The sequence below is a fragment of the Fusarium oxysporum genome, chromosome 9 (genome assembly GCF_000149955.1).
Source record: "Fusarium oxysporum f. sp. lycopersici 4287 chromosome 9, whole genome shotgun sequence".
Lineage (NCBI taxonomy): Eukaryota > Fungi > Ascomycota > Sordariomycetes > Hypocreales > Nectriaceae > Fusarium > Fusarium oxysporum.
The window spans coordinates 950,801-964,209 of NC_030994.1; the positions used below are offsets into that span (position 1 = coordinate 950,801).

The following is a 13,409-nucleotide window of genomic DNA, read 5'->3' on the forward strand; positions in this document are numbered from 1 at the left end:
CCCAAACTTGACTTTCCCGGATGCCTTTGCCGGTAAAACATATCGTCAGATCATCTTTTTTTGGTGCGTGTCCCTTCTTTTTGTTTCGGACTTGGCCGATGCGGGAAGAGACAAGATGGGGGGAGTTTCACTGCGTATTTCCACTCTCTCTTCGGTCAACTATCTTGGCGACATCTACAGTTCCATTATAGACTAATTAAAAGATAGACCGATGGCTCCTTAGGAGATATCGCGGGGAAGAGGGGCCAATAGCTCCGAATACTCGGGATTAACAATCACTCACTGATGTCATTGTTAATAATGCCAGATAAACACGTCAGTTTTCTTTACCCTCTCTCTCACTTCCACTTTCTCTTGGCGATGTCTCAGACGAGTCAAAATGCCACTTTCAAGTCCCGGCTTATTTCCTTTTTTATTTTTTTCAACCAAGGGTGCAGGTGGGCTGTTTCTCATCTTCACCCCCCAGAACCACTGCCGATCCCGCCACTGAGAGAAGAGAAAAGAGACAACACCATCTATGGATCGCTAATATGCCCCCCAAAAGTGCTTCTAGAAGAACTAGCACTCCCTCTAAATAAGTAAACTTTAGTGGGCTCTGTTCTCTCCTCTGATTCTAACCTTACACTGAACTCCATAGAGAGCGCTAAATTAACTTGAGTCTGTTTGGCCTTGTTATCTCTTCTCTCACATCATCTCATCATTTGCTTGCTTCTTTGTGCTGCGCCGTATTTTCCCCTTTTGTGTGGCTCCACCCGCTCAGACGCAGGCAGCACAAAGCTCACACTCTTTTTTTGGGGCGTTTCGCCCTTTTACGATCTCACATTCCATTTCAGAGACATTTTCAGCTCAGATCATATTTCCTTTCCCCCATGTATATTTCCGTTTGTGTCCGTGTCTTATACTTGAGCCGCGCGTAAATTATTCTCACTTTGCACTTTTATCACACCTGCCACTGTATCTTTATATCTCACACGACCACTGTTGATCTCTTCATACAATTGTTTGATCGTTACTCCAATGAATACTCCAAACAGAGCTGCCGTTGTACATCCTCAATACGACGCCCAGTCTACCCAGCAATTACTCGCTCTTGTTCAACATCTTCAGGTTACATCGAGGACTATGGCCAAGCAAACACCCGCGTCCGACCAGAAAGATAGTACCATCGTCACCGATATTGGCGATTATCTCATCCAAGCTGCTCAGGCATGGGCACAGATGACAGATGCTCTGGTGGAAAGCCGACAGGTTCAGCAAGCAGTGGTTGATGCGCATGAACAAGCCATGGTCAACAATCATCTTTCCGATCTATCTACTGTCGTCTCTATGGATGTTGATCTTACAAAGCTCTCGTATGTCAGCACGGTTGAGGTCTATGACGTGGCTAACAAATCAATAGCAAAATTCGCGATTTAACAGCGCAATTCTCCCGCGATGTACAACAAGTTTGGCAGAATGATGCGCCGTGTCCGGGAAAATCGCCATGACATATCAATTTTCGAATAGAGGTTCTTGGGATAGGTTCACTGGGTTATTTCATAGGCGTTTCTGGAATGATATCCGCATCTTGGTTGGAAGATTGCTGCGTTATTTCATTCATCATTTGCTCACTAAAATTGCATATTCTGTTTCCTCTCCTCCAAGACTACCGCATTGCTGTGTACCTCCTGACCCGACCTCTGTTGCCGTGACGTCTGTGATAATGAAGTGGCTTGGCTTCCATATCTGGATACGATCGTTATCTCGACATGGACCATGCTCAACGAAAGGACGCATGAAAATTTGCTCTGTGGATCAAGTGGCTTGAATCTATCCATAATATATGAAACTGCCAACGTATTCATGGACCTCATCCAACCAACAAATTCGTGGCATGACTTTCTGTCGGTGAGCTTCCTGACTCAAAGCTTGGAAGAGAGGCATATCATGACTCATGACCTTGTGAGATGAGGCGTAGGTAAGAAATGTTTTCATTCTTCGTCATCCGTAAGTTCTGTAACAAGAACCCAAAGATGATATCTCCGCTCAGCCTTATCACTCTATTTTGGCATGTCACATTTATTTATGTTTGTATTACCCAACCTTCGGCATTTGGATTGGAAGGGGGCCTGAAATACACTTTGAGGCCACCACCCATGGATGTCGCTGCAGGGTCTTGCAGCCTCTAATGCATTATGCACAAACCTGGCATTGGCACTTCAGCTTTGCTGCCTTATGCCCTGATCAAGCAGTCTGATAACCCGGTCCTTGGTCAGATAAACCCCGCATAAAAGTCTGCAGCATGAACCATGGAAAATGTTGCTTGAGGGTTTGAAAATGCACGCGACATTTTCAACCATCTGTTTATCACTGCATTCGCCTATCAGCTGAGTTGCCCGACCAACTTGGCCGTTGCTCATGACTTGGGCCATTGCGTGTCCTTCCTATAGTAGAAGGTCTAAAAGACATTACTAATTTCAGATTAACTCAAGGTGACATTACAAATTATCGTTGGTAGAAAGGCTGTCTTGTAGCTCATTCACCGTACAGATATTTGCATAGTCACGAAGTTGAAAACAATGATCAGACTCAATACCGTAAATGATATTAAGAGGCAGTTTTGTTTCAGTTTATATATTCAAAAAAGAAACCAAGAAACCATGAAACCAAATGAGCAAACTCCCTTTCATGTCAAGTTCCATCCATCACCACTTCATTCGCTTAACCAAATCCTCTCCCAAGCCAACGCCGAACTCCGAGCGAAACCAAAAACGAATCCTTTCCAACTCCTGCCTTACACAGAGACCTTTTTCTTGCCCTTATCCTCGTCCTTGTTCTCTGTGGGACCAACTGCGTCAGAGCTGGCCTCAGTGGTACCATTGTTAACCTCACTGGCCTCGATATCAGACTTGAGAGGACCAGCTTCCGCCAGGTCGACATTAACAAAGTTAGGTCGATTGGTCTTAGTATCTGTAGGACCAGCCTCAACAGGCTCGGGTTCGGGCTCGGGCTCGGGCTCAGTGGAAACAAACTTGGTTGCAGTAGGCTCATCTCTAATAGGCACCGGACCAGCAAGCTTTGTAACACTGGGTTCATCAGCAAGAAGCATTTCGGTAACGGAGTCGGTAGCAGTAATCTCAACTATAACAGATGGACTAGCAACGGGTTCATCAGAAATAGTCTTGGTATTAGTAGACTTCGTAGTACTAGGCCTCATAGTATCGGGCTTAGCAGTACTAGGCCTAGTAGTACCAGGCTCAGAATCAACAGACGAGGATGGTCGAGGGGTTGGAGGGCAAGGTACAAGAGATCTGGATTTTTGCAAGTCAAAACTAAACTCATCTCGTCCATGCACTTCGTCCAACTCGTCAGGGTGCTCAAATTCATCAGGATGAATGACGTTCATAGGGCCACCTGGATATGCCGGGGGTACCGAATATTCAGAGTAGTCAGAAACGTTCTCACTACTGCTCCCCGTTCGCTGGCCATGACTAGTGCCGTAAGGGCGATCGGCAGCTCGAGCATTCTCGGGCTTGCGACGACTGCAGTAGCAACAGCAGGTCAAGACCTTGGCGATGAAGAAGAGGGGGCGAAAGTCAGGCATGTTGACGGATGTGAGTGGGAATATCTAAGTGTGAGTGTGTGTGCAAGGGAGAGCTTTGTGTGACTGTGTTGATTGGTGTGTTTGGGTAAATGAGGCGAATTTGAAGATTGTGTGAGGTGGTTGAGACAGTTGATTGAGGGATGAGAAATCTACCTGATCATGAGAAAATATGAGAGATTTATATAGAGCCAAAGAACATTGATCGTTATCGTTTGAGAGGGACGTTCAGTGTTTGTCGAGAGTTGTTTTCGGAACAGTGAATAACAGTCCACTAGGGGACTGAACATTTAGCAAGGAGACGAACAATAACCAACAATAATAGTCCGTATTTGATTCATTCAACAAATTACTTCAAGGAATAAGACTTGAACAACTAATCTGCTGCAGGTGCAGCTTTAGCCCTTTCGAACGCAAAATCAAAACAAACCAGTCTGGCTGGTAGGTGTTGAATACCCATGGACACTGTTGAGTCAATCTTTCTTTTTGAAGGCCAGCTCAACGTACTACTCATATTTCCATAGTAGTAAGATTTATTTCGATTGAACAGCACAACGAATTGTAGGCTAGGCGAGCTTTACCAAACGATTTCAGCTAGTAGAGGCTTTTTTCTTCTGGCACATACATGGAAAATACAGCATGCCAAACTCGGCCTTCGCTTAGCACGAGACCACGAAAGTTCATAAAGCATTGCAAACGACCTAGACCCGTGAAGCCACCAGACTCATGTAGATTCCCCATAGAAGACCGATGAAGCTCAAAAACACAATTCGTCGGTGGACAGGGATGAAAGTGAAGCTGATGATGGATGCAACAGGCCAAATCTTGTAGCCAGCCACAATGATGGGAATAGTTTCCTGCAAGATATTAGAGTGGCCCGCAAATAGAGAATAGTAACTCACTGTTTTGATGTTGCTCCAGATTTGAGAACCGCCCTGACCTTTGAGCAGACCCATAATGATCAAAAACGCAATCGTGTTCATGATAGCTCCCGCAGTGATGCAATCGACGAACCACTTTGTCAAAGTGTTGCGCATACTAAATTGAGGCTCTCTATCCTTGTTGATCTGCGCCATGCGCTCCTCGTAGCCTTCCTTGAGCTCGGGAGCATCTTCGGTAGGCTGCATTTCAAGATCATTTAGACGCCCAAGCTGGGGTCCTCGACCAGCAGGGTATGCGGGAAATGTTCGCTCCAGGAATGATTGCCAGTGATAGTTTGGAGGCGCGGTCATTAATGTGAGGGAGACAAAGCGCAGAAGCTGGACGATGTCAAGGGAGACCGGACGCTGCGGAAATTAGCCAGTGAACTTTGATAATAGTACCAATCCCAACGTTGTGTAGTCTCGATTCAGAAAGATGACATAAAGTCTGCTCATTTTGTCAAACTCACATTCTGTTGACGAGCCTCAATCATCTGGGCAAGGAGATTAGAGATTGTCGACAGGCCTGCAGCCTGGAGTGTAGCGGCAACGATCGGAGACGGCATTTTGACGTAAAAAGTAGAAAAGAGCGACTGAAGGAGTAAATATCAAGGCGCATAGAATCAATTGCGTGTAAATTAGTGGTGTTGAGCTTTCATGTCAGCTTCAGATTGATGAGAATCTTGAGATGAGGTGGAGAGCCTCGTCTCACGTGCGGGCGTTGGGGCTCGGGATAAGTAAGATCCGCAAAATGCAACCCCTTTTCCTTCCTCGTATCAACTGCCGGGCTTTGAGACATTGGCAGCCATCGTCGAGATGAGTTATCATTTGAGATGAGTATGAAATTTCTCTGTGTTTGGCGTTGGAATTGAGGCGGAAGAGTTATATCAAGTTTGTTGATTTCCTAGTTAGGCACGGATGCCATCAAAGAGGAGCTTGAATGACTACAGAACTATTCATGACTACTCCTTTCAGACCAGATATTGAGTTCTTTCGATGATTATATCCAGCCGGTCGAGATAGTAGGTAAGGAAATTAGTAAATTAGAGTTATCCTCCTAGGCAACTCTTCAAACCTCATCTTTCAGCCAGCAACCAATTTTCAGACTTGGAAACTCAGAATGTTGTGAGGATGTCGGAGCCTGAAATGAAAACCAGAATGGATCTGGCCAGAAACTTGCATGTCTACGTTGGGGAAGCATGGCCGTCTTCAAGGGACGATGGCCGTTTGAACGTTGAGCTTATGCTTTCCAGCCTAGACAGCTCAAGAGAGATGCTCGTATAGTCTCCATTTTGACACCGACCATCACAGCTCATCCAATTGGGTTCTCAACCGCCTCTATCAGCGTAATTGGTTTAGTGGTAAAATTCTCCGTTGCCATTCGAGCAGCGTCGGGGAGCCCTGGGTTCGATTCCCAGATTACGCATTGAAACTGACGGTTGAGATGATCCAATTCTTTTGCTGTTGTTTCTTTTTTATTTGGTCAAGATCTGAAGGTTGAAGCATTCGTATAATGGAGTGAAGGCATCGCGAATAGAGAGGTTACAGCCAGTCGACGAAACAGAAGGTGCGACTTCCTTCCGTCCTTTCATTCTCATATATGCCATTAGTCTCCACTTTGATTCGTTGGGAGCTTCTATTGCAGGAAGTTAAACAAACCCATTATGTTGAGCATGAGTATATACCTATGGATTTAAACGGATTTATCTATCTATCATGGATACAAACGACTTTGTTAGCCTGGGTATAAGTGCCAAACCAAGACCGAGAATCGGCCTCGTATTCGATGCTTCGTGTGACTATTCTATGGCCAAGTGGCTGAGCTGATGTACACCGTTGGACACTGTGTTCGGAAGAATGCTGTGCTGTCGTATAGGCGAAATCCTTTCTGCAGACATTGGACTCTCCGGCCTTTCAATACATGAAAACCTCACTCGTAAGTTTCACCATTACTTGCAGTAAGATAGTTTACAACTTTACTTTTAAAACACCCATAGCCAATGGGCTGTGGCGGGTAGACTACAAAAAGCCTAAGGTTTCACACTCAAACCTCTCTAGTCCCTTGATGGTCATCTCATAGACTCACACGGCATCAGCACAGCTTTGTTTTAAGGACATTTATAAGAAGTGTTGATTTCCTAGGATGAAACAGCACCTTAAACACTCATACAGGCACTTGTTCAAGAATCCTGAAGAGAACTCTGTGCCTTTGTGGGGTGCAATGCATTGGCTTTGGTTCTTCCAAAGTAAACAGTCTGGTGGTAGTTATTCTTTCTGCGTTAAGTTTGTCTCACCCTCGCCACGAAACTCAAATAAATTCTCAGTTTTATATATCTATATCTATTCCAGTCTTGTTAGGATTCTATTTCTTCTATTCTGTCCTCACAGGCAACATGCATTTCTTCCAAAAACCAGCCCTTCTGCTTCTTCCAGCAGCAGCCTTGGCTGGGGCCATCCCTTATGAAGTCAGGAAAGATTTCGCAAATCCTAAATCAGGTATAACCTTAAAGAAGGCTTTCGATATTCACGCTCAAGAAGAGAATGGTTTCTTGAGTTACAAAGGCACACAACCTGGCAAAGTTGTTCAAGACGGTGTCAAGCTTCGGGATTCTTTCTGTTGGTGATTCTATCACTGTTGGCTACGGGAAAGGGACAGATGGAAATGGATATCGGAAGAGACTAAGGAAGGACTTAAGTGGTAAGATAACGCCATCTTCTTCGAGGAATTTGACTGACATTGTCTTTAGGAAATGAGATCGTTTGGGCTGGCACTGAGAAGACAAAGGGAAACATGAAAGACGGTCACTTCGTAAGTTCTTCAGAAACCCAGAAATTTACATACTAATCTAACTTGGTCATAGGCAGCTTGGTCCGGGAAAACAGTCCAGTATATCAACGATCACGTTGATCCATCCCTTGAACAACGCCCCAATCTCATCCTTATCCACGCCGGAACAAACGACATGAACAGTAATCACCGCGTTTCCACAGACGGAAACCACCCTCAAGAAACCACCAATCGCCTAAAATCAATGGTCGAAAAGATGATATCCAAGTGCCCGGACGCTACTATCATTATCGGCATGATCACCGATGTTTGCGACAACAAGAGCTATCATTTTCAGAGAGAGAGGACAAAGATTTATCGAGGACATATTGCTAAATTGGCAGCTGAACTTAGCAAAGATGGGTCTCATGTACTTGCTGCTGATTTTGGTCCTTTTGATGATACGCTTTTGAGTGATTGTGTTCATCCGACTCAGAAGGGGTATGAGATTCTAGGGGATTGGTGGTATGATTTTATTCATCAGATTCCTGAGGGATGGATCAAGGATCCTGTTGGTCCTGACCCTGTTCGAGACTAGAGGATTCTAGGATGGTAGGATGTTAGCAGGAACGATATTTTTAATAATTCGTTTGATCAAGTTTCTCTACCAGTATGGTATCGTGAACAGTCTTTCTATCCTGGCCACTGTAATAGGTAGTACCCAGAATTAGACAAGCCTTCCACTGTTTTTGATTTGATGGGAGTAATCCAAGACCAAAGACACGGCTCCAGTCTGTGCGATTGTTGCATTACTCGACACATTTCTCTGCCGTCAGTGCTAGCTCCTGTCATGACCTTTAGTAGATAAATGTGAAAAGAGTAGCGTGAAATCACCCAAAGCTTGGCAACTACCCAATTTTGTTTTCCTATTTTATCGATCTTATTTAAGTGAAGAGATCTGGGTACATAAGGTTCTTTGTTGTTGGGTTGTTTGTGACCTAAAGCCAAGGTTGAAAGACGCGGGACACATCGCCAACGTATAGGACAAGGAAAATGCAAGTTGATAACATGGCATTCGACCCTTTTGGGCCAATCTTCGAGTGAATTATTGACCTACATCACTTTCAATCGCGGATCATTGCAGTCTTCTTATTTATTGGCCAATTAAGAAATGTTCTTTGTAAGTGTCCTGACTTCTATTGAAACTCTGTATCGACCACACTTTCATAAGTTGAAGTTTAAAAGTTTCGCAGTGAATCACTGTCAAACTCTGACCAAATCTCAGGTACAAAAGGAACCCTTCTTTCCCACTCTGATCTGACATAACTTCAACCTTTCTTCTTCTTCTTTACACTTGAGCTATAAGTTTCTGCCAGCTCGTATTCAGCTCCTCTCTTGAAGCGCAAAGATGCCCCATCATCAGCGACAAAGCCTGTCCCAAGGCCCCTTTGAAGGCCTTGAAATTGACCATGAGGATCAGCACCTTGGGCGAGAAATTAGACGCCTGATGTCGTCTACTCTCAGCAAAGCAACTTTTACAATCAACATGGGCGACGCTTACGATTACAATATTCTCCAAGAGAATTCCAAGCAACTTCATCAGGAATTCTGCAAGTATATTTCTGATATCGCAGACGGTTTAAAGCAATCCGATGACAACAAGAATGCTCTTGACGAATACATCACCGACGAACTCGCTCGTATGGTTTATGGGTCTAATATGATCGAAGTTGCCGGTGGAGGTGTCGATATTACACTCAAGCTCTGCAAGCATGTCTTTCGGGGCAAAGAACTTCCCGAAGAGATTAATGAGCGTGATGAAGACTATCATGATCTCAAAATCCATCTCCTAAACAAGAACTTGCCTTCTGGACATGAGGCTATTCTACGAAGCCGCCGAGAGATCGTGCAGCATGCCGAAGCTGCTCGGTATATGATCGATCAAGTTTGTATCAAGGGCAAAGATTTGTCTCATAAGATTATCAGCGAAGCTCATGGTATCCTGACCTACAAGATCGACCTCGGCGACACGCCTTGGCCCTATTACAGTGGAGTGTACCGGACATGGAACGTCCGGTGCGGTTCTTATGTTTTCATGGATGAGAGCAAAGTCCCTGCTGCAATGCGCGATATGATAGACGAACTTGATTCTGATATCAAGAAGGCAACCGAAGAAGGACAAATTGACCCTGTTGTACTTGCAAGCAAGTATTGTCATAAGTTTGTCAATATTCACCCCTTTGCAGATGGCAATGGCAGAATGTGTCGTCTTATTCTCAATGCCCTTCTCCTGAAATATAGCGGGGGGTTTATCTGCATCGGTCAGGATGGCCAAGATCGACAAGAGTATCTGCGTATTGCTGTAGCAGCAAGTGTCGAAGAAGGCTCACAGAGTCAAGAGACTGGAGCTGCGAATTACAAGCAGCTGGCATCTTTCACACTACGACACGCCCGCGACAGCATGCGCAAGGTTCGACAACTTTTCAAGCGGGATGCTTAAAGTCGTGACGAGACACCATGCCAGCGTATACACCAAAAGAATATTGAAACAGAAAAGCACAAGAAAAGACGGCGGTAGTGGACTGCAGCGGCGTGTTTATAGGACACCACCAGCCGGAGAGTCAGGGTTTCCCGGCGAAGAACAAGAAGAAGCGGAAAATCTGTGCGGAATCGGGGGTTTTTCCTAATCTGCCTAGATCGCCAGGTTTTCCTGTGAGGGATGGATATCTGGTCAGTCTTTTGCTCTGGGTTTGCTTTGTTGGCGTTAACGGGTATTCGCATTAGTAGCTAGTTGAGAATTGATTATTCTTCCTTAAATTGTTCTTTGAGCTTAAAAATGTGATATCATGACTGTGATTTGATGCTATATCAAAAGATGTTCGTTCGGGACGGTGAGGACTAACCCATCTTGATGCGTCATGACACAGCAAATCTGTCTCAGTGTTTCCTTTACTTACGGAGAATTAGAATGATTAATGCCCAACAGTTACCACCAATCATTTCAAAGTCTGGCACTTTGTAATAAATTGCATAAAGTTCACTAGCTACTGTAAGGCGGCTCAAGTTTTGGCCGTTCTGACAATACCCACTGCAGATCACAGATTAAATACTGACAGAGACTCCAGTTGGAATATGAAGTATTTAGCGGTTGTTTTCTATGCTAATGGCCGAATGTTCTGTAAGGTACTTATCATAGGAACTTGTTACTTGAATAACCATGATCTAGATCATGGTGGATCATGTTATACGGATTAATCAAGATCGTGGTTATCAAAGTCACAAATAAAACGCCTTGGATGTATATATGAGCCTGAATTAGGTAAAAAATAATATTTGGGGAGTCTCAATCTTCGGTGTAAGCACTACGGCGGACGCAGGAAACATCAGGATCTTCAACTCCGAGCACTTATACTTGGCCGTGCAACGAGCTTATGAATATATCTTGCTGTGCTTCAGTTAATATACATGATATTAAAGGACTCGGAGACTTGCAGTCAGGCTGGTTCAATTACAATTATTATTGTGAGTAGGATTCTGTTACTTATCTCCACGGACTGTGTCTTACGATCTGTCGTCAACCGGACAATCGGCCCTTAAAAAGCCCCCCGGTCCCCGATTCCCCTTCCCAGAAAGGCACTAAATCCCCCTGGAACAGCCACACACGTATCACCGGGCGTTATAAAAGCCCCCGAAACCCGGGATTAACGGCCGATAAACCATCTTTACCTCCGGCGCATCAGTAAATCACACTGAACCTCATCTCGGGTCATCCAATTTACCTTTTTAATCTTCTTCATTTTCGTTAATTAACTTTCTTGGCATTCTTGCATGTAAAAATTATGGATGAATGCCTAATCAGTCAGGATCAGGATCGCCGGGATACGGCGCAGAAGACGAGGGCTTGTACGAATTGCGCGAGGTTGAAGATGAAGTGTCAGTGGCCTAGTTCTGGATCTGGCCGTGTAGAAAAGACGTGTTCCAGGTATGATATAAGGGATTTGATGTGGGATGAATACTAATTGTTGGTGTAGATGTTTGAGGATGAAGCTTGATTGTCAGGTACCGGAAATTACACAGCGAAGAAAACGCGGCAAGTCAACGTAAGTCCTTCACTCATTTATATAAACTTTGCTGACTTATATAGACGAGTCGCTCAATTAGAGAAGAAGATTGATGGCATCGTCTCTCTCCTCTCCGCAAACCAACGCAAAGGCCTCTCCCCTCTAACACCAGAAAGTCCCCAAGATGTACAATCACACTCTCAATGTCAACCTCACACCCAAGAAAACCGCTTCACTACAAACCACGACATGATCAACCAAATACCCGATGACAGCATCCGCTTCAGCACAGACGTTGAGCTTTTCCCCGGGTTTCGCATCTCGCAGCAGGAAGCCTCTGACCGTCTTGATGTATACCGCAGAGACTACGTGCCGCATTTTCCCTTTGTTCCTGTGCCGAGTTCAATGTGTGCTTCGGAACTCTATGTTGAGTCGAGAGTGTTGTTTTGGACGATATTGGCGGTTGTTTCGCCGCTGGGTGATAAAGTCCAGATGGAGTTTAAGGCGTGGTTTAGGAGATATCTTGCTGATCATCTCGTTGTGAGGCAGGAGAAGTCTATTGACATATTGCAAGCGATGTTGATCTATCTAGCATGGTAAGTCAATCTTTTGAAGTTTAAGTGCTTGTGCTGACTCGTTAGGAATGACTTTCACTTTTATGGAGAGCTTCAAGTTACCAACATTATACAGATGGCTATTGGGTTGGTCATTGATCTACGGCTTGACAAGCACGCAGGACACTTTCTGGGAGGACCAAAGACGCTGCTTGGCGATGCGTGGACGTCAATGAGCAAACATCCGATCAAGATGAAGGTTCATCAGACAGCAGCAGACAAGCGTGCAGTTCTAGGCGTGTACCACATAACAAATCTGTAAGCCAACATGCCCTCCAATTAGTGAAGCACAGCTGACAAGACCAGCCTAAGCCCGTACTTTAGAAAGAGCACCATCTTCCACTGGAGCACACATCTCGCTTCCTGCTGCGAAAACCTCACCGAAGCACGCGAGTATGAATCGGATATATATCTCGTGTCCCTCGTTCGGATGCAACACTTGGCCGACCGGGGATTCAGCGCCATACCAGCCATTGATCCCTTCGACCCTACACCTCCGACCTTCCACGCCGTTACTGCCATGGCTCTTGACACCGTCCATCGCGAATTGGAGAACTACTTTAAACTACAGCCCGAAATCGTAAAGCAAATACGTACGTTTCCCGACTTGATCACTTAACCAATGCTGACTGTCACAGCCGGCTTCAGAGCCCACTACAACTCCATCCTCGTCCGTCTCTACGAACCAATCCTCATAATGAAACCCTCCAGCCTTTTATCCCCCGACACACCCCTAACCGAACCCTTTCTCCGCTCCGAATATCTCTGGAAATGCCTCGAGGCCGTCCAAAACACCCTCGAAAACCACGTCACTCTCCCCCCCGAAAAGATCTCAATCCTCCCTGTAACAGTATCATGCGTCCTCGCCTTCGTAACAGTCACAGCCTCACGCTTGATCATGGCCGAGAACTCTACAGACTGGGATGTAAAAGCCGCACGTCGACGCCTTCAGTTCCAGGATATTCTCCAGCGATTGAGCGATCAGTTTGCCCAGGCTGATGAGGAGGCGCAGAGGCTAAATAGGAGACGTAGGGTCATGGAGGATGGGAGCAGTGTGTTTCTAAAGTCGTGCTTCAAGGTCAGGTGGATTAGACAGTGGTATTTGTCAAAGATTCCGGAGGAGGAACAGCAGCAGCTGTTGGTGCAGCAGCCGCAGACTGCGGTGGAGAGCTCGAGTGTGTTGCAGAGCAATCCGGATTGGGCGACTAATCTTCAGTTTGACGATGAGTTTTGGGCGGATTTGTTGACGGGCTTTGATCTGGAGGCTTTTGATAGGTCTCTTACTACTGTTGCGGCTCAATAGCGCGATTGACGCTGCCGTGGCATTTGACTTATAGCATGTATTAGTATTTTAATGATACCTGATAACACTAGTTGGAATGATAAAGTAATGATCAATATCGACTGCCGTCTAAAGTCTGTTTTATACCCATGTTATACTGTTCATTGGTGACGGCACCTTCGGCC

General features: G+C 45.3%; 6 protein-coding genes and 1 non-coding gene across 9 annotated transcripts; 5 read left to right on the forward strand and 2 right to left on the reverse strand.

Annotated features, from left to right (window-relative positions):
• The first annotated feature begins 166 nt into the window (after window positions 1-166).
• Window positions 167-1,692, forward strand: FOXG_09202 (uncharacterized protein). Of its 2 annotated transcripts, XM_018388254.1 has the most exons (3): window positions 408-578; window positions 638-1,352; window positions 1,400-1,661. In XM_018388254.1, exons 2-3 carry the CDS (start codon window positions 1,018-1,020, stop codon window positions 1,485-1,487), a joined length of 423 nt encoding a protein of 140 aa, XP_018246280.1. In that variant the 5' UTR covers window positions 408-578; window positions 638-1,017; the 3' UTR covers window positions 1,488-1,661. The 2 variants fall into 2 exon arrangements, with proteins under 2 accessions (XP_018246279.1, XP_018246280.1); XM_018388253.1 differs by having other exon boundaries at window positions 167-1,352; window positions 1,400-1,692.
• Window positions 1,693-2,773: 1,081 nt separating this feature from the next.
• On the reverse strand, window positions 2,774-3,583 carry FOXG_09203 (uncharacterized protein; the record flags this gene model as incomplete). The annotated part of the gene is made up of 1 exon (XM_018388255.1): window positions 2,774-3,583. One exon carries the CDS (start codon window positions 3,581-3,583, stop codon window positions 2,774-2,776), a length of 810 nt encoding a protein of 269 aa, XP_018246281.1.
• A 190-nt stretch (window positions 3,584-3,773) lies between these two features.
• On the reverse strand, window positions 3,774-5,193 carry FOXG_09204 (uncharacterized protein). Of its 2 annotated transcripts, XM_018388256.1 has the most exons (3): window positions 4,971-5,193; window positions 4,483-4,866; window positions 3,774-4,437 (listed from the first exon to the last, which is right to left on the reverse strand). In XM_018388256.1, exons 1-3 carry the CDS (start codon window positions 5,064-5,066, stop codon window positions 4,282-4,284), a joined length of 636 nt encoding a protein of 211 aa, XP_018246282.1. In that variant the 5' UTR covers window positions 5,067-5,193; the 3' UTR covers window positions 3,774-4,281. The 2 variants fall into 2 exon arrangements, with proteins under 2 accessions (XP_018246282.1, XP_018246283.1); XM_018388257.1 differs by lacking the exon at window positions 4,971-5,193 and having other exon boundaries at window positions 4,483-4,899.
• Window positions 5,194-5,844: 651 nt separating this feature from the next.
• On the forward strand, window positions 5,845-5,926 carry FOXG_20007. The gene has a single exon. It is a non-coding gene; the product is annotated as a tRNA-Gly (tRNA).
• A 967-nt stretch (window positions 5,927-6,893) lies between these two features.
• FOXG_09205 (uncharacterized protein) lies at window positions 6,894-7,865 on the forward strand (the record flags this gene model as incomplete). The annotated part of the gene is made up of 4 exons (XM_018388258.1): window positions 6,894-7,116; window positions 7,157-7,198; window positions 7,248-7,309; window positions 7,362-7,865. The coding sequence occupies 4 exons, from the start codon at window positions 6,894-6,896 to the stop codon at window positions 7,863-7,865; spliced, it is 831 nt and encodes a 276-aa protein (XP_018246284.1).
• An 810-nt stretch (window positions 7,866-8,675) lies between these two features.
• Window positions 8,676-9,767, forward strand: FOXG_09206 (uncharacterized protein; the record flags this gene model as incomplete). Its single annotated transcript, XM_018388259.1, has 1 exon — window positions 8,676-9,767. The coding sequence occupies one exon, from the start codon at window positions 8,676-8,678 to the stop codon at window positions 9,765-9,767; it is 1,092 nt and encodes a 363-aa protein (XP_018246285.1).
• A 1,181-nt stretch (window positions 9,768-10,948) lies between these two features.
• On the forward strand, window positions 10,949-13,347 carry FOXG_09207 (uncharacterized protein). The gene is made up of 6 exons (XM_018388260.1): window positions 10,949-11,249; window positions 11,299-11,367; window positions 11,412-11,924; window positions 11,970-12,200; window positions 12,249-12,535; window positions 12,581-13,347. The coding sequence occupies exons 1-6, from the start codon at window positions 11,107-11,109 to the stop codon at window positions 13,243-13,245; spliced, it is 1,908 nt and encodes a 635-aa protein (XP_018246286.1). The 5' UTR covers window positions 10,949-11,106; the 3' UTR covers window positions 13,246-13,347.
• The last annotated feature ends 62 nt before the right edge of the window (window positions 13,348-13,409 follow it).

Excerpts from the sequence above, each read along its gene's own strand:
- FOXG_09202 (XM_018388253.1), top strand. The coding sequence starts at position 1,018 with ATGAATACTCCAAACAGAGCTGCCGTTGTACATCCTCAATACGACGCC. Across the intron at positions 1,353-1,399 it reads GTTGATCTTACAAAGCTCTC|CAAAATTCGCGATTTAACAG; the intron begins GTATGTCAGCAC and ends ACAAATCAATAG.
- FOXG_09204 (XM_018388256.1), bottom strand. The coding sequence starts at position 5,066 with ATGCCGTCTCCGATCGTTGCCGCTACACTCCAGGCTGCAGGCCTGTCG. Across the intron at positions 4,867-4,970 it reads TTGAGGCTCGTCAACAGAAT|CGTCCGGTCTCCCTTGACAT; the intron begins GTGAGTTTGACA and ends TAATTTCCGCAG. Across the intron at positions 4,438-4,482 it reads TCTGGAGCAACATCAAAACA|GAAACTATTCCCATCATTGT; the intron begins GTGAGTTACTAT and ends AATATCTTGCAG.
- FOXG_09207 (XM_018388260.1), top strand. The coding sequence starts at position 11,107 with ATGGATGAATGCCTAATCAGTCAGGATCAGGATCGCCGGGATACGGCG. Across the intron at positions 11,250-11,298 it reads GTAGAAAAGACGTGTTCCAG|ATGTTTGAGGATGAAGCTTG; the intron begins GTATGATATAAG and ends TTGTTGGTGTAG. Across the intron at positions 11,925-11,969 it reads ATGTTGATCTATCTAGCATG|GAATGACTTTCACTTTTATG; the intron begins GTAAGTCAATCT and ends CTGACTCGTTAG.